The 18656-nt window shown below is 39.5% G+C and overlaps 1 protein-coding gene across 1 annotated transcript; it reads left to right on the top strand.

Annotated features, from left to right (window-relative positions):
• Nucleotides 1-1232: 1232 nt before the first annotated feature.
• Nucleotides 1233-12647, top strand: SUB1 (SUB1 regulator of transcription). The gene is made up of 6 exons (XM_081942600.1): nt 1233-1370; nt 5525-5591; nt 6145-6165; nt 6839-6958; nt 10148-10256; nt 12322-12647. Exons 2-6 carry the CDS (start codon nt 5526-5528, stop codon nt 12399-12401), a joined length of 396 nt encoding a protein of 131 aa, XP_081798726.1. The 5' UTR covers nt 1233-1370; nt 5525; the 3' UTR covers nt 12402-12647.
• Nucleotides 12648-18656: the final 6009 nt, after the last annotated feature.

Here is an 18656-nt window from a genome sequence, read left to right on the forward strand (position 1 = left end):
TGTGCTTAACAGTCTTCAAACACCGCTAGAATTATATAGTCTGAAAGACTCTGGAATTAGTCATAGAAAATTGTAAGGTAATAGTATAGATATATTTGCTAGAAAATGGCCAGTTTGCATATTGTACTAAGTCTCCAAGTGCTCCTTAAGCCCTGTGCTTTATTCAATAAACAGCCAACAATGTGGAAACTGCCGGTGCAGGTGTTGTGAAGTCTAGTGAAGAGAAGGACCAGGGGAGACATGATAGCAGTATTTGAGGGGCTGCCACAGAGAGGAAGGAGTCAAACTATTTTCCAGGGCACCTGAAGGCCAGACAAGGAATAATGGATGGAAACTGAACAAGGAGAGATTCACCCTGAAGTAAGGAGAAACTTTCTGACAGTGAGAACAATCAACCAATGGAACAGCTTGCCTTCGGGAGTTGTGGGAACTTCATCACTTGACACTTTCAAGAAGGGATTGGACTGCCGTTTGTCAGAAATGGTGTAGAGCCGTGATGGTGAACCTATAGCATGTATGCCAGAGGTGGCATGCAGAGCCATCTCTGTGGGCACAGGTGCCCTTGCCAGCTACTCTTCTGGTTTCCGGCGTGGCCAGTTGGTCTCCACAGGCGCCCAACAGCCAGGAAATAATTTGAAAATGGCCCGAAAAACGGCCAATAAACCCAGGCCGTTTTCATGCCATTTTTGGCCTGAAAACAGCACGAAAAATGGCCAAACAGCAGCTGGTCTTTGGGTTTCTGGCACTCCAGCCAAGTGCACATGCACCACTCGGTGCAGAAAATGTTCGCCATCATTGGTGTAGGGTCTTCTGCTTGAGCGGGGGTGGGTGGGGTTGGACTAGATGACCCATAAGGTCCCTTCGAACTCAATCTATTGCCCCCTTTCCCCAAAACACAGCTACAAAGGGATGGACATTTGTCGGCTTGTTAACGAAGAGCCTAAAAACTCACGGAGGCGGCTCTGCCTTTACAGTATCCAAAAATCAAACGGCGCAAGACAGATCTTAGTACCGATGTACAGGCACATCCTACAGATGGAGTGAACGAAGATGCCACCAACGATACCCGAAGGTACGATGACTAATTTCAGAACCTCGCGAGGTTGCCTTATCAGGAAAGGCCGTTTTAATGAAGGAGGCGAAGCGAAAAACGGCTGAAGAAGATAAACCAACCGCAGCACGCGAGCCGCCCTCCCTCCTGCAGCGCGTCTCTCGCGCCACTGAGCGGGCCTCCTTCTCACCACCCACGTGGTGGCGAGGAGCGGGCGAGGCTTGTTAACAAACGTCACTTCCGCTTTTTCAGTAGCGCTGGGACTACTGAGAGGTCGGGAGTCGTTAGAAAGACCGGAGTGGAAGGATCCGAGTGGAATGTGAGTGCGCGCTTCCCTTTAACTCCCTCCCTCCCCCCCACCTCCGCGCCGGCTTTCTGTCAGGGAGGCGGGAATGGAGCGCGGGCTGCCTCGCGCGGTGGAGTTTTCGAGGCCGCCATGTTGCCTTCAAAGGAGTTCCTCAAAAAAGGCCGGGGGAAAAGAAGGGGGTTGTGCCGTATGGAGAAGGTGTGGTGGGGAACGAGCGGATCCCCAGCCGGACCCGCCTTTCCCCCGTTACTGGCTCGAAATGTTGGCCAAGGAGGAGGAGGGGGGGGGGCGCAGCGAAGGCATTCGAAGGGAGGGAGAAAATGGCGGCTGGGATCCGCCCCCTCCGGGTCGGTCTGAGGGGGGATTCCCCCAGGCGGGGTGCTGGCGGGCCTTTTCCGCTCCCGCCTCGGCCCCTATGGTCCCTTCGCTCTCCCTCGCCTGCTCTCTCGTGCTTACATCGCCCTCCTATCTGCGGGCCTCCCAAGGGGGCAGAGGGGTCCGGTTGTCATAGAAGGAACCCAGTTGGCTTCTGTGCCAACTGGACCCTTTGCCTCCTTCGCACAACTTCCAAACCCTTCTGTGCCTTTTAGAATTGGAATTCTTCATTGGCCAAGTGTGATTAGACCCACAAGGAATTTGTCTCCGGTGCATAAGCTCTTAGTGTACATAGAACAATAGTGATAGATTATGATAAGGTAAAGGTTCCCCTCGCACATAGGTGCTAGTCGTTCCCGACTCTAGGGGGCGGTGCTCATCTCCATTTCAAAGCCAAAGAGCCAGCACCATCAGAAGATATCACTGTAATCATGTGGCTGGCATGACTAAATGCACAGAAAGCTGTTATCTTCCCACCAAAGGTGGTTCCTATTTTTCTACTTGCATTTTTATGTGCTTTCGAACTGCTAGGTTGGCAGAAGTTGAGACAGGTAACGGGAGCTCACTCTGTTACGCAGCACTAGGGATTCGAATTGCCAACCTTTCTGATCGAGAAGCTCAGAGTCTTAGCCACTGAGCCAATGTGTCCCTATTATGATCACAGTCATTGTAAAAATACATCCATCATAAAACATTAGATACAATACTTAGGGATAGTCATGGACACTAAATAAGCAATCCTAAATAAATCATCAACATAAATCATACGATGCTAAGGCCATTCTGTCTGCTTATGGGGTCTGTTTCTCAAAAGTGTGATTCAAGGAGGCTTTTGGGCGTCCTCCAAGCCAGCTCTGGGATCTACAAAAATGAAATAATTTGCCAGCCTACATTGGAATATAATGCAGTATCCAAAACCCATCAAGCATTTGTGAGAAATGACAGCAAATGTATCAATTTTAATTTTTGATATGGTAAATATCAAGTATAACCTGTACAAACTGTCCTCTAGTTTTTTAAAATGGGGTCGTGAGGTAAAAAAAAAGTTTAAGAAAGAATAAGTGAGAGTGACCCACTGAACTATTGTGCTTTGTGGCCTCAGTCTCATCTCCAGTTATTTAATTCTTTATGGGCTGTTCCATCTCATTTGGCTCAGGCCTTGCGAGACAGTTTTAAGGATTGGTTTTAAGGATTGGCAGGATTGACGTACATGTTTATAACTTAACTTGACTTTGCATATTAGCTGCACGTGTCTGCTAATATTTGGGGAAAAGGAGGAAAAGTAAAGAGAAAATGAAATGAAATTCTTGAGATGAAAATGTTGATGGAAGGGTTTTTAAGTGCTTGTGCCAAGTAATGAGTACACTTGCATTAATGAATTAATACATTTTTATAAGAAAACCTTACATATGTTTAACACATTAGAAAGTACATTAAACCGCTGAATAGGGCAAGTATACCTTCATTATTGTCTGTGTTTTACACTTCATTGCTGCAGGCCACTTCACAACTCAAAGCATAATTATACTTCTATAATTGCTATTTTATGGTTTTGCTATTATATCCCAGAGTACTTACTTGGCACTTTGGTTTGCATTCCTGTTTTAATGACAGTTATATTTTGCAGGGATGTACAGTAGAATCATTTTCACTTTCTGTACAATTAAAAGAAAGCATGAGAATAAGAATTCTTGCACTTATAAGTTTTTTGTCTGTTATTCTTTTTCATTCTGCATTATTACATAGTTCTTTAACTTTCTCCATGAATCTGTTCCTGTATTCTAAATTTATAAAAATGCTTTTCTCCTATCATAATATGTCTATAACTTTTTCATCCTGAAATTTTGATGTCTTAGTCTTTTTCTTCTGTTGCATATTTCTTTTCTCATAAAAAACAAATGTGATTATTATGCAGTGTTAGGGTTTAACGTTCAAAGTCCATATTAAGGCAAAATCTTTATCAGATTACTGAAGTTAAATATTGTGCTTTTTAGAATTTCTCAGAATTCTTCAGGCAAGAACAATAAAGAGGGAAAAAAAGTTGTAATTATCCATGATAGTGTGCAATATAAACAATTATATTTAACTATAATACAATCAGTATTGTATAAGTGACATTTTTTCTTAAAGCAAATAGTATTTTTCTATAGAGCTCTGTTAGGGGAAATTACCGTATTTTTCAGAGTGTAAGACACACCAAGATTTTGAAGAGGCAAATAAAAAAAAAAGTTTTTGCACTCTGCAGACCTCCCAAAATGGACCGTTTTTCGTGAAAACAGGTCCGTTTTTTATTTTTTAAAAAGTGCATGCATACCCTTTAGGGGGATTATAGAGTGCTCCTGGGGGGGGGAATGAGCAAAACTGACCCATTTTTTGCTCATTTTTGCCCTCCCCAGCCCCCAGGAGCACTCTGGAAGCCTCCTAAAGTCTATGCACGGCCATTTTGGTGAGGGGGGGCGGGGTTTTAGGAGGCCCAAAATGCTGTATTCAGTGTATAAGGTGCACCCTGATTTTCACCCTCTTTTTTGAGGGAAAAAGGTGCGTCTTAAACTCCGAAAAATATGGAATATCCCAAGCAAAGTGGAGAGTATAAACCTTGCCTATGGTTCCTTCCTAGCGCACTCTTTTATTTTTATGTTTAGCCTTGCACTTGAAGCCCACTTCCTGCACTCTATCCGTTCTGTCAATCTGGATATCCTGTTTATATATTTATGTTCAGAACCTTTTGATCTACTTTTTTTTCCCTCCACATTTTTTTCATTCTTTACTATAAAGGTGGGGTATCTGTGTGTCTTCAGATGCTTTGGGATATGTTCATCCTCTGTGACAATCAGCCACGTAATGATGCAGTATGTTTCTGGAGACATAAAGATACACTGTCTTTATAATACAGAATGAAAAACGTGGAGGAAAGAATTGTGGGTATTACTTAAGAAATGGAAAACCTATGCTTCCCAGCTAAATTGTTTTTTAAAAAACTGCAACCTTGTTCATACAACCTCAATGCTAAAATAAGCTGGGTATCCTAATCCTTAAATATTATTGTGGTATTTACTAGATATTACAGGTAGTCCTTGACTTAGAACTATAATGGAGCCTTCTCATTACTTTCATTATTTTTGACGTTTATAAAGTGAACCATGATGTGACCCAACATGTTTTTATGATTCTTTTTTGTGATGATTGTTAAGTGAATGCTATAGTTGTTAAGCAAACTCATTCTTTGCTATGGGCTGTTTTTGCTGAAAACCCAGCATAAATGCCAGTTTTCAGCAAAAGCAATATAAATTGTGGTTACGTGACCACAGTATGCTGCAAATGGCTGTAAATGGAGGCTGCTGGTCAAGTGCCAGAAATATGATCATATAACTGCAACACACAAACACCATTGGAACTTCGAAACCGGGTTGTAAGTCCCTTTTGTGTGGTCTGTCATAACTTCACTAAGCAACCAGTTGTAAGTTGAAGACTACTTATATAACCCATCTTTCATTTTAGATGCCATAAATTGCTCCTTGCTATTTTTTTTTTCTAGAAAAACACCCCAGTGGGATAAAGAGAGTCAGCGGGGGGGGGGGGGTTGTTTCTGTGAATGGATTGGTGTGTCGGAACCCCAGCTCCTAGTTTAATATGTTAACCATTGCATCATACTACCTTTCTTGATTTGATGGAACTTGAATGCTTGATTATCACAGTGGTGGAAGGAATGGCTTGATAATGCATCCTTGCATATTTGTTAGTCCCATTTTGTTGGAAACATGCTAATTTTTCACTACATTTTTTCTTCCTAGAATGCCTAAATCAAAGGAACTTGTGTCTTCAAGCTCATCTGGCAGTGATTCAGATGCTGATACAGCGGTGATTATTTTATATAAAACACTTTTTGAATTATCTTTCTAACTATAAACATAACCCGAAGAACCAAGGCTTTGGATTGATGTTTAAAAGCTACAAATGAAGCGAACCATATAAATATTCTTTTGGCAGAAAAATACTTGAGTTAAATTATACTTTTTATTAAAATAGAAATTAAAATGATTTGCTGTTATGTAATAAATATTTGCTGATATTTACTACATGTGCTATTTTTGTGGTTTAAGTTGAAAGTATCATTCTTGAAATCACATTTCTAATCTTTGTTTTTGTCTGTATCTTATTCAAAATTCTTGAGTATTGATCCAGTTTAAAATAAAATTCTAAAATACTCTTGCTGAATGGATATGGAGAACTGTAACCTAATTCAAAGAACTGTTGCAGTTAAAAGGGTTTTTTTAAAGCAAGCTTGGAACAAGAGAGGGATGGATTTCTGCCTTTGCTAAGTATTTTGCCTTTTTATGACAAATATTCTGATTGCTAAGCTAAATATACTGTATAATGGGATACTAATATTCTGTGTTCTTTTAAATTTCAGCATGCAAATCATCTGCTGTCAGTAAGTAATTAAATTTATATTCTGTTTCATTGTCTCCTGTAGAAAGAGATTAATTGACCTCCTCCCTATTTATAACTGTTCTGCAGATAAAAGCTTCCACTTCCAGATTTATGTTCAGGCCTATCTTTCCTAGATATAATAAATGTGATTATAATTGGAACATGGTGCCTTTTGCTTTTCAAATTCTTATTTAAATATTTTCCCATAGATAAACTGTAGCCTTTATTTTGTTAAGATCACTTCTGGCAGATAAGTAGCCTTATAAGTTGGGACTCCTTTTGTAAAAAGAAATGAAACCAACTGGAGGATTTGGCCCATGTTGTTTCTTCTCTTGTAACTGAAGAGCAATAAACCAAAATTCAGTTCAATTGTAACATATCTGTAGCTTAACTACAGATTGTAAAATATAATTTAAAATTAATTCCAACCAGTTTATCTTGCTGTCCTATTTAGCAGATTAGATTTATTTTAAGCCTCAATTCTAGGTCATGCTGTAGAAATGGAAATAATGTATAGCCTTGCTGTAACATTGAGTAGAAGTAGAGAGGCTTAATATTCAGGTTTGGAATCCCTCTCTCCATACTCTCATAATTGTTGGGAAAAGATCTAGTTGTGTGAACTGAAACTAATACTTCTCCAGTAAGTCCTTCTTTTTTTATTATTAAATGCCAAGGAAAAAAGGAAAAAACAGACAGCCCCCGAAAAACCTGTAAAGAAACAGAAGACTGGTGAAAGTTCCAGAGGTGCAGCCTCCTCTGTGCAAAGTAGCAACAGAGATGAGAATATGTTTCAGGTAACTGCTGATTTGTTGATTGGAATCTGGGTTAGCATGATGTGTACTTTGTAATTCCCCTGTTTGGAGGAACGCATCTATTCCTTGCTTTCTGGACTTGGTAACATGGGACTCCTAAGGTACCCATAAGCTCAATTAATGCCTCTTGAGCCTGGGGAGGGCGAAAAAAGAGCCCCCAAAGCAGGGGAGGAGCACTGGTCGCGTGCATATGTGCGCAGAGGGGGAAACATGTGCATGTGTGGCACGCCCATGCACGATCCCCCTGCACTCCCCCCGCTTTTGGCATGTGAGCCAAAAAAGGTTCGCCATCACTGGCCTAGAGCTTTAGGTTCTTGCAAAATATGTTTCTCAACCGATTTTGCAAAGCGCACCATCTTTTGGCAGAGCTTAGGAATAATCAAAAGTTGTGTTGGCCTAGTTCAGGGGTCAGCAACCTTAAATATTCCAAGAGACACAAAGGTCCTAACTGGAAGCCCCCCGTTCAATTCTGGAGCAGACCGGAAGTCCGGTTCCCCCACCATAGAGTCTCTTAGTGCAGCATCCTTTTTTTCTGCCTGTCCTAACCAAAAGCCCTATCAAGCCTCAGCAGAGGGATGAAAGAGCTTCAGAGCTGCAGGTTGCCGACCCCTGACCTAGGTGTAGGAAGGAGTAGAGCTTTTTGTAAGAACAAGTGCTTTACAGCATTACATGTTAACGGTTACGATAGAAAATGGGAGATTTATTTGGTGTAAAAATGTTTATTCCTGAAAGAAGTTGGTTAAATAATCCTCTCCAGTTAAAAATGAGGCTCTACTGTGTGACTGCTCAAAGGGAAAACATACCGAACAATGATCAAGAATATAAGATTCTGAAATATTGTTTCACTTGGTAAAAACACAAACATTTAAATGAGTTATGCTAAACTTTGTATTTTTAGTTTTGGCTAAGTAGTTATTTATGGAACACAAATTAAAATTTGGGTACTATTCTTAAATATGCTTTTGAGATCAAATTTCGAAAATAAGGTTTTATGATTAGCATATTATCTATCCTTTGGTTATTCTTGGTTCAGTTGCAACTTTGAACTCGCAGGGAGAGTTACACCCATGTTAATGCTCATGTTTTATGATATAATGCCCTTACTGATTATTGTAAAAAAAAAATGGATATATAATGCCCCTTTTGTAATTTTCACCAATGTTGTAAAAATATGAAGTATTGGTTTATATAAAAGAGGTCTAAGTTTTCAGCATAGTTGTGGTATATTGGTATAGATTATTTTTGAATGAAATGAATATTCATTTTTGGAGTTGTCGTTTTAAATTCAAGGTAGACTTTGTTTCAGATTTATAAGTCCTTTTTTATTTTTAAATGCTAAGGAAATAAAAGAAAAATCAGACTCCAGAAAAATCTGTTAAAAAACCATAAGACTGTGAAAATTCCAGAGGTGCAACCTCTTCCATGCAAAATAGTTGAACAGAGGAAAGTGCCTTATGCTGACTAGTTTGAGTTTATATCCAAGCTATGTTTTCTGTTTGAGAATATTTTTATTTCCCTGACACCATCAGTATTTTATTTGCTCTTAATTAATTACAGGTAGATCTCAACTTACAACCAGAATTAAGCTCAAAATTTATGTTGCTAAGCAAGATGGTGGTTAAGTTGACTCCATTTTATAACCTTTTTGTCACAGTTGTTATGCAAATCACTGCAGTTGTTAAGTGAATCATACTGTTGTTAAACAAATCTGGCTTTGCCCATTGATTTTGTGTGTCAGAAACTAGCTGGGAAGGTTACAAATGGTGATCACATGATCCCAAGACAGTGCAGCTGTCATAAACACTGGCCAGTTACCAAGTGCTCAAAAATTGATCACATGACTATGGGGGCCGTAAGTGTGAAAACCAGTCATAGGTCATTTTTTTCATTGCATTGTAACTCTGAATGGTCACTAAACGGAATGGTTGTAAATCAGTGTTCGCCTGTATAATATGGTCAAGGTCAATTTACATTCTAGTTATAAAAAGAAAAAAGGGCTGAATCAACAGTGTAAAACTTGGTCAGGTTATTAAAATGATTCTCTCTCTAAGGGTTTTCCTCCATTTTTATAGTAGTTGCTAATAAAGACTTTTGTAGTAGTATGTTAATGTTATAGTTTCCTCCGTGAATGGTTTCAGGAGGTTTGTTCTGCAGCTGTTGCTTTCTGATCATTCATTTCTAAATTTTCATGTCGTGGTGGTGCCCTAAAATAAGTAGGCCAGTACTTAGTGGTTAAAAGATGTGAAATTGAATGCCAATAGTTGTGTGCCTTATATGTTTCTAGAAATTATTTACATGCCCTCTTGTTCTTACTTTTCTCCCAGTTCAAAAGTGGCTGTATTTTTAGTTCCTGCTGACATTATGATAGATTGGCCAATTAATTTTAATCTTTAAATTCTCTCTGCTCCAGTTCTAAATCCCCTTGTTACTGTATTAGTTTTGGAACATTCACATTTGCTAAATATGTAGTTTCAAAAAAAAAAAAAATTAAAAAAATTAAGCATTTATATTTCTGAAAAGACTCATTGGTGTGATGCCTTCTCTCTTGAGCAATTAAGGTAGCTTTTCCCCATCTAATTAAAAAACAAACATTTTTGAATACATAATGCTTATGCTCTCCTACACTTTTTAGTAATAAGCCACCCAAAGAAACTCTGCTGTTCTGAAAAATGCAACAATAAAATTTCATTTTGAAATACAATTTTCTTAACATTCCCCCCCCCCCCCCCCAAATGCTAATTCTGTCTTTCTGCAGTGCCAGTATACGTTCCTCTGAGATGTTTTATTGGGGAGAAATACTTCTTCCAACCTCTGGAATGGCTAGGCAGTGTTTTTGAAGCCAGATCCATATTGGATATGATCATTTCCTCTTTCAAATATCAGGGAGATGTGACTGTTAATCCAGTGACATCCTGAAAGTGGGTGGAGTTGAAATTTTCAGCCACTTTGGAGTGGGATATCAGTTTACAAGGATGAATTTTTGTCCTTAGGTAAAACATGAGAATTACACTGCCAAAAATATAGGAGCCACGGGAATATGATTGTCTGCTCACATTTGTTTTAGAATATAAATTACAACTTTTGCGGAATGTTCAAAATATTACAGTGATTAAAGAAAGTACTTATATGTGCTTATTGAAGTAATGACTGGACTTTCTAATTTCCTGACAGATTGGTAAAATGAGATATGTCAATGTTCGGGACTTTAAAGGTAAAGTCCTAATTGATATTAGAGAATATTGGATGGATCAAGAAGGTGAAATGAAACCTGGCAGAAAAGGTAATTATCCACTTGCATATGCTGTTTCAACATTTAGATGTTATTTTATTTATTTGCAATATTAAGCCCATGTGCCCCAGACCTAAATACAAGGCATTCTAGTTAACTTACAAGAGAAATTATAGAAAAAGCTTGTACAGACTTCCAACAAGCATGTCTTTTAACAGTGCAGTACTTGAGTGCAGTGCAGGACAGTTGTATAATAGGAAGGAGTTTAATTGGGATTTAATACTTTTTCTTAAATGCTAGGGTTTTTTTAACTTGCAAGTGAGTGTTTACACATAGAGTAACTTTCAGGTATGTGTTTTGTCTGTTGACTGAAGTAATGCTGCTGATTATTCTACCTGTTGTTTTTATCTGGTTAGCCATTATGAAAGTCATCTATCAAAAAGCTGTATTTTGGCATGTGAATTTGGCCTTGTGTGAAGGATTCGTATCAATCAGCTTATTTATATGAAGTAGCCAAATGAATACATTTAGCGCTTCTGTTGCTCCCTTGAATGGTGTGTCTATTCCTGAAGACTTTCAGAAATGTTGGAAGTAGATTTACTGGAAGGTTGTCATTTCTCTGATATTGGCAATTTTAGGGCCTTTTTCTGGCTTATCACACTTGTTCCAGAAATCAGAAGATGAATGTATTCTCCAACTCTGTCCATCTGTCTTTAGCCATTACACAAGACTTGCGTTGTCAATGTGAGTTGAATTTCATTTTGAACTCATTTGGCAAGGTAATTCTAAAATTTAGCTCCATATTTGGAAAAAAGCCTATACTCTCGCGTCACAGTTCTCAAGCTATAGGCTTGAACAAGGCACTTCGTGTTTCTAGATATGCTATCCAAATGCAAAATATATGAAATTGCCAATTATTATAAAGTGCTATTAATAGATTTATTTGTTAACTGTTTCCATGATTCTTATTTATGTTCTGCACTCTGTGTGCAGCTTTAATTGGAAGCATCAGAAGTTTTGTTTCAGAAAAGGTCAGAGTTTTGTGGGTAGTTACAACAGTCTGAATTGATGCTTTCCTGATTTGACAGGAGGTATAAGTTGCTTTATTAACCTAGCTTTGGATGATAACACATAATTCCTGCATGAAGTAAGACTTCAGAACTTAATGTTGCTAAATCTATTACAGTTTAATTATATAATTGCTCTTACTTCCTGTGAAAGGCATGTCCAAACATTTTAAACAGGACTGGAAAATAATGTGAGTGATTTCTCAAAACCTTGAAAAAGTGTGTTCTGCAAAGTGTAGTGTTACAAGACCTGCCTTCTTTTATAAATCAACTTGACTGTTTTCCAGCAACTATTTTTGACATCTTGATTTTGACAACTCATGTCAACACTTGGTTTGATGAAAATCAGAGATATGAAACAATACTTTTGAGTGTATTCATTATTTAAAGAAAGCTGTGGTACAGTGTCATGAGTTTTGCTTTTAGAAAATTCAGTGTTAAGGGTGAAGGAGTATTCCTCAAATTGTTTGTTATTGTTTCAACAATAATTGTCCAGTTATACAATTGATTAATGCAAATATTACCCATTTTGGGTAATTACCCAATAAGATTAGCAGTGGTTAGAAGGCAGTCCTGCAGGCTACTTCTGCTGATCCCTGGCTGCCAGCAGTTTGGCAGGTCAAATCTCACCAGGCTCAAGATTGACTCAGCCTTCCATCCTTCTGAGGTTGGTAAAATGAGGACCCAGATTGTTGGGGGCAATAGGCTGACTCTGTAAACTGCTTAGAGAGAGCTGTAAAAGCACTATGAAAGTGGTACATAAGTCTAAATGCTATTGCTATTTTCTTCTTCTGGTAATTAATTTCTTATCTTCTATTGCCAGCTGAGGAGTTCAGTTATGCAAGGCACCTGAATATCTGATTCAGCTAACCCCAACTTGTCTTTCATATTATGCATGTTTAAATTTGAAATGTTCTTAACATAGAGCTATGGGTTGTCGGGAGCTGATCCCTAGAAACAGTGGCAAATTCTGCAGTTGCAGAATTAACTATGGTTATAGTATGACTGTGAAGCTACTATTTTCTAATGTTTTATTTGGTTTATTTCAGGCATCTCTCTAAATCCAGAACAGTGGAGCCAGCTGAAGGAACAGATTTCCGATATTGATGACGCAGTAAGGAAACTGTAAAGAAGAGCCATACAGAAACTCTACTCTTATAGGTTCAAGTAGTCTTTTTACATTAGCGTTCGTTTTTCTAAACTTTTTTGTTTTCCAAGCTATTGTATATTTGGATTGCAAACAATTTGTAAGATGGAATGCTTTTTTTATTGTGCATTAAAAGTGTATTCTGAGTGAAGTTACAAATGTGTATACTTTTATTAAATAGGTGTTATGTTCTCACATCATGATGTAAAATAAAACACATTTAATTAATACACTTGAGTAAGAGTATAGTTGTTGGCGCCCTTCTTGACTCAAAAAAACTGACATGAGAGAAGATCACACTTGCTTTTGTGTCAGGCATGAATGTGACGTTCCAGTTAAACTGATTTGTTGCCTATGCAATAAAGGCTAGATCCTGAAGATGAAACTCAAATACTTTGGCCACCTAATGAGAAGGAAGGACTCACTGGAGAAGAGCCTAATGCTGGGAACGATTGAGGGCAAAAGAAGGGGACGACAGAGAATGAGGTGGCTTGATAGAGTCACCGAAGCAGTCGGCGTGAGCTTAAATGGACTCCAGAGGATGGTAGAGGACAGGATGGCCTGGAGGAACGTTGTCCATGGGGTCATGATGGGTCGGACACGACTTTGCAACTAATAACGACAATTGCTCGTGCCTGTGCACAGGAATCTATTCAACACCATTTGGTGTTGAATAGTAGCACCATTTGGTTCTACTGTATCCTATAGTAAGAAAATCTATTTGTTACTTTGTTGTGATTTAGCTTCTGTTTCCCAATGCATGTTTGGTTAATTGATTGTTCGGAATAATAGGGCAAACCCAGAAAATGGGTTAATTCAGTAACCAGGTTAAGAAATTAGATGAACTGAATAATCAAATTATAAAACGTGGTTTACTAACTGTAATATTATACTTGTCAATACAAAGCAAATCCCAGCAAATTACGCCTCAGCTGTTTTCTGGCCTTTTACTGGCCAAAAAGGGGAAAACAAAATATGCTGCATGTGTTCAGAAGCAGAAAACTCTTGACTCTTGACTAAAATTAAACTCTGCACATGTTAATCTTAATTTACTTTCCTTTGCCTACTACAGATACTCCTACAACAGTTCATTTACTGACCATTCAAAGGTGTACAAAGGCAGTGAAAAAAGTGACTTATGACCATTTTTCACACTTACAACCGTTGCAGCATCCCCATGGTCATGTGATTTGACAACTGGTTCATATTTATGACGGTTGCAGTGTCCTGGGGTCATGTGTCCATCTTTTGCAACTGCTTGACAAGCAGAGTCGATGGGGAAGCCAGATTCACTTAACAACTGCGTTACCAATTTAACAATTTCAATGACTCATTTTATAAATGTGGAAAGAAAAGTAAAATGGGACAAAATTCCACTTAACTAATTTCGAACTCAGCAACCTAAATTCTGGGCTCAATTGTGGTAGTAAGTCAAGGACTATCTGTATAGGTTTTGTGATACTTTGCACATAGACTATGGTGTTTGTACAGATAGTCCTCGAGTTCATTTAGTGACCCTCCAAAGTTAGTGGTGCAGAAAAAAGGGACCTATAACCGTTTTTCACAGTAAAGACCTTTCCAGCATTTCCATAGTCCTGTGATCAAAATTCAGATGCTTCGCAATTGACTCATTTATCACCGTTGCCGTGTTCCAAGGTCACCTTTTGTGACCTGACAAAAGTCAATGGGGAAGCCAGATTCACCTTATCAACTGCAGTGATTCACTTAATAACAAATCTCACTAAATGGGACAAAACTGACTTACAGTAACAAATGTCTCACTTAACAAGCGGATTTTGGATTCAATTGTTGTACGTCGAGGACTACCTGTATTCTAATGGGCACTAGGAATGAACTTGAGAAACAGGAGGAAGAGCCACAATTAAAGACATTAGATAAAAAAATTGAGTTGGGGCAGAAATGTAATTTGATAAAGGGTATTAGACATAACCCTCCCTAGTTGTCATGAAGATAAAGGGGCATTCAGGTTCACAAAATTCTGTTACTGTAACTTTGCAAGAAAGTAGTATTGTATTAGCATTCATAAGTCCGGTGTCCTAGTTTGGAAGGCTAACCACAAACACTGCCGCCTTCAAACCTAATGCAATAGCTGCTTAATTATTCCCCACAACTTTGTCTAATGCACGACTACGATAATTGTAGCTGTGACAAACGCCCTCCAGGTACTGCTACTACCACAGAGTGCTTTATTTCAAACCTAATGCTAATGATCCTATCTGATGGAGTTTCCTCTGGCTTAGTTTTATGAAGATTGCAAGGTACCGTGATGGACAGCAAAGCAAACCATTTCCCCCCCAAAGCTTGTGCAGTCAGAGCTAATACTCCGCAATTCGGTCACACCATGCAAGCATGTTGCGGTGATGAGTGCTCTGTTAGAAAACCCGAAATAGAAGGTTAGGGGCAGATTGTCATGGGGAGAGAATCTATATGGTTGGTAGGAATTGATAAGAAGTTGATGGCCCTCAAGAGATTAGAATCGCCCCAAGACTGTTGGCTTTTTCTAAGGCTTTAAAAAGCTGGCTGGATATATAGACCTGGGACTCAGAGTGTGTTGTTAAAGGCCCTGTTTTTTGTGGCTTTGGTGTTAGCTGGTTAACCATCTTGGCTGCTATATGTTTCTAATTTTGGGGTGTTTATTTTTAAAATTATTTTGTAGGAGGGGTCTCTAACTTCTGGGCTGTGGCCCATTTAGAACCAGGTTGCCAAAGTGGTGGGTGAACACGCTCGCGTGGGAAGCTCCGTTTGTGTGAGCAGCGGGACCCGCTGCTTCCGTAAATGGAGCTGTGCAAGTGCACATGCCCGCAGCTTGCACAGAACCACCCCCTATCCTCAAACCACACACACCCGGTCCACAAAACCAGAAAGGTTGGAGACCCCTCTTTGATAGTCTTAGAATGATAAGCCCAGAGTCCCTTGGCTGAAATTGGCAGCTATAAGACTTGAATGAATGAATGAATGAATGAATGAATGAATGAATGAATGAATGAATGAATGAATAAATATAATAATAATAATAATAATAATAATAATAATAATAATAATAATAATAATAATAATAATAATAATAATTATTATTATTATTATTATTATTATTATTATTATTATTATTATTATTATTATTATTATTATTATTATTATCAATGCAAGAAGAGAAGTCGTAGGGACAGGACCATTTCCAGATGAGGTTCCAATGAATTACATTAGACCAGGGGTCCCTAGTCCCCAGGCTGTGACCCACTAGGGCTGTAGCCTATTCGGAACCGAGAGGCAGGCTGACGTTCATGCATGCAGCTCAACTCGTACAAGCAATGGGCCAGCGTGCACATGCAAGTTCAGCTGCGTGCACACGCCAGCCTGCCGCTTGCCCGGCTCAGTTCACCTCAACCCCACCCACCCCCAGTCAAGCCGCAAAGGTTGGGGATCGCTGCTGAGTTAAACAAAGGATTATCAGAGAACCTTGGCCATTTGAATTGCAGCTGTCTCTATCTTGCCCTGATATTTCTGCTCCAGAAGATTTTGATCATTGTGATTTTCTGCAATGCTTGTAATTTTGGACAGTCATAAGTCCCTCTTTTTTTAGTATAGGTATAAGTTTGAAAGATTGCTGAACGAATGGTCAGACGCTGAGGACTTGTATTTGAGCATTAGCATTATGTTGTGAGTCCTGAGACCGGTCATCCCATCACCTTGAGAAAAGCTTGGGAACCTTGCTACGTATTCTTGTACTCTCTTTTTGTAAGTTGTTTTGTTCTGTCAGCACACAACCAATTTCCTTCATTGCAAGGGAATGTTATTTCTCTTGCAATCTTATTTAGTCTGTAAATAACAAAAAAACAGCCGCCAGATGGCAGCACAGCTCTTTACCTTGCTTTTATGGTATGGATATAGTTTTTGATTTAATGATCAGTAAGGGTTATTATGGAAGACTAAAATTTTATTGGTTATTCGGTCTCTGTGCCTTCATTTTATGAAACACCTTCATTTTACGAGTCTAGAGCTTTTCTTTCTTCCATAGAAAATTCACGTACAATAGGATAAGAGTGGAATCTGTTAGAAAGTTTAGGTTTAAATGCACGACTGACCTTGCAATAGAAGAATCGAGGGGGAAGTGAAGTAAGAAAATCTCTCCGGGCTAATTTTGTTCTTTTATGTAAGCAGTGCTGGGCCAAGGATTGGAAGACAGTCCTCAGACAAGGCCCTCTCAGTTTGCCTACTGATTCTGCAGGAGATAGGACATTGAAGTGGAGAATTCTTTCTACCTGCCCTTTGCCCTTTGAGGCCCTTATGCCATGAGAATAAGGGCATTGTTCACCCCATTTATTGGTAGAGGGCTGGCTGGCCTCCGGAAATTGCCCTGAGTAATAGGTCAACCCAGCCTGAAGCTTCGGTGTTTCTGACACTCAAAATACAGTATGCTCTAATATATGTAGAGCTATTTTAATCTAGGGTGCTTGGGCCATCTTGCTAAGAGATGCGTGAGACTGAAGAGGCATCCAAAGTTCACAGCGTGATCTAGGAAAACAAAGGGTTCATATACCTGTCCCAAAAGTGCTTTTTCAAGAGGCAACTGGACTTTCTTGTTTTTCTTTGAGGACGTTGTGCTTTTCATCCAAGAAGCTTCTTCAGCTCTGACTTGTATGTGCGTATGTGGGGCGGGGAGGGGAATGGGAGGATTTATATCTGAGGACACAGATAAACCTCCAAGTGGCCACAACAACTGTCTAAAAGAATGCAAATGACCAGCTGTCTGCAAGGAATATAAATCCTTCTGCTCCCTACCATCCAGTCTGCAGAGCTGAAGAAGCTGTCCTTTGATATTTCCAGGCTGGCCCCATGGGCCAGATCTAAGCAGCCCACAGCCCAGATCCGGCCCGCGGGCCTTGAGTTTGACACCCTTGCCCTATGCCTTTTCATTCAGCATCCTTTTACCAGTACCCTCTATGAACGTAACATTATTTTGCAACGATCCAGTTTCATAGCCCATACATCAGAGGCTCCTTGACTGCTAAGAAAGTTGCCCTCCTAGATCAGAAGTATCTTTTTGGACTGGAGGTGCCCCTCCAATCCCCTGTCATTGGATGCTTTTCAGCTGGAGTTGCCATGGATTAAATGTAGGACATATTTTTGGGGGGCAAAGACTGCCTCCATCCTCATGATATATTTGCTGTCATCTGCACTGGAATAATTTAGAATGGCTGCGATGGGTCCACTCACATCCTACTATGTCACTGCGTTTATTTAGTTTGCCAGCTGTGCCTACATTCTGAGTTATAGGCAGAATGAACTGTCTCTTATCAGCAATGATTTACTGTGCATGTCATTACATCACATACCTTCTTTCCTTTTCTTCCTTTGTCTGTATGCCAAAGCAGACAGGGGCTCTGGCAAGATGTAATCAATTAGTTTAGTAAGTTTGTATTTTTACTTTCTTTACCTTAAAATGTTTTTTCTTAGATTATGCCTCGGGTTGATTTTGCTTATTTCAAAAGTATGCTACAAGGAAATTCCACGGTCCATACATCGTTGATTTACAGGGCGGAATTCACACCCCAACATACTATGCCTTAATTAAGGGCTGTTAAACCCGTGGGCCGAATGCGTCATGCGCTGTCCACACTCACACCCAGTTTAGCGAAGGGGGACAAAAAGTCATGCTACGTCATGTGACGACGACGTGACGACGCACGTTTGACGCCCTCGCCTTAGTTTATTCACGCTTGGTTTCTAAAATTAATCAAAATTGAGTTCACAGAGTGCATAGTCAAAAACCGTGGGGTACAACCCACAGTAGACTTACACAATATGCCGAGCCAAGCCAAGCCAAACCGCTTAATGGTTCAATGCTCGGAGTGCGGTGTTTGGAAATGTAACTGAATAGACTCGAAGGAGAACTGGAGACATCCTAGACACTGAAATACTATTTTCTTTGCAAATGGAGGAGGTCGATCCCAAGCAGCTGTTAAAGTAGGAGCACCACAGATGTCCCACTGGAAGGGTTCACCCCAACTATGTTCGCTTGGTTGGGAAATACATTTTGTTCATTAACAACGTCCAGGCTGTGAAAAACCAATGGCATCAGGGCTGATTTTTCTATCACGGAAGGAAGGAGTCTTATTTCCAAACCTTGACCTCCAGTTGTTGCTTACTCTGTGTGCTCCATTTAAAAACGAAAATCCACAAACTCGTAAACACTTGGAAGAGTTTGGATATTTTGAA

This window comes from Natrix helvetica (assembly GCF_964273705.1).
Source record: "Natrix helvetica genome assembly, chromosome: 2".
NCBI classification, from domain to species: Eukaryota; Metazoa; Chordata; class Lepidosauria; order Squamata; family Natricidae; genus Natrix; species Natrix helvetica.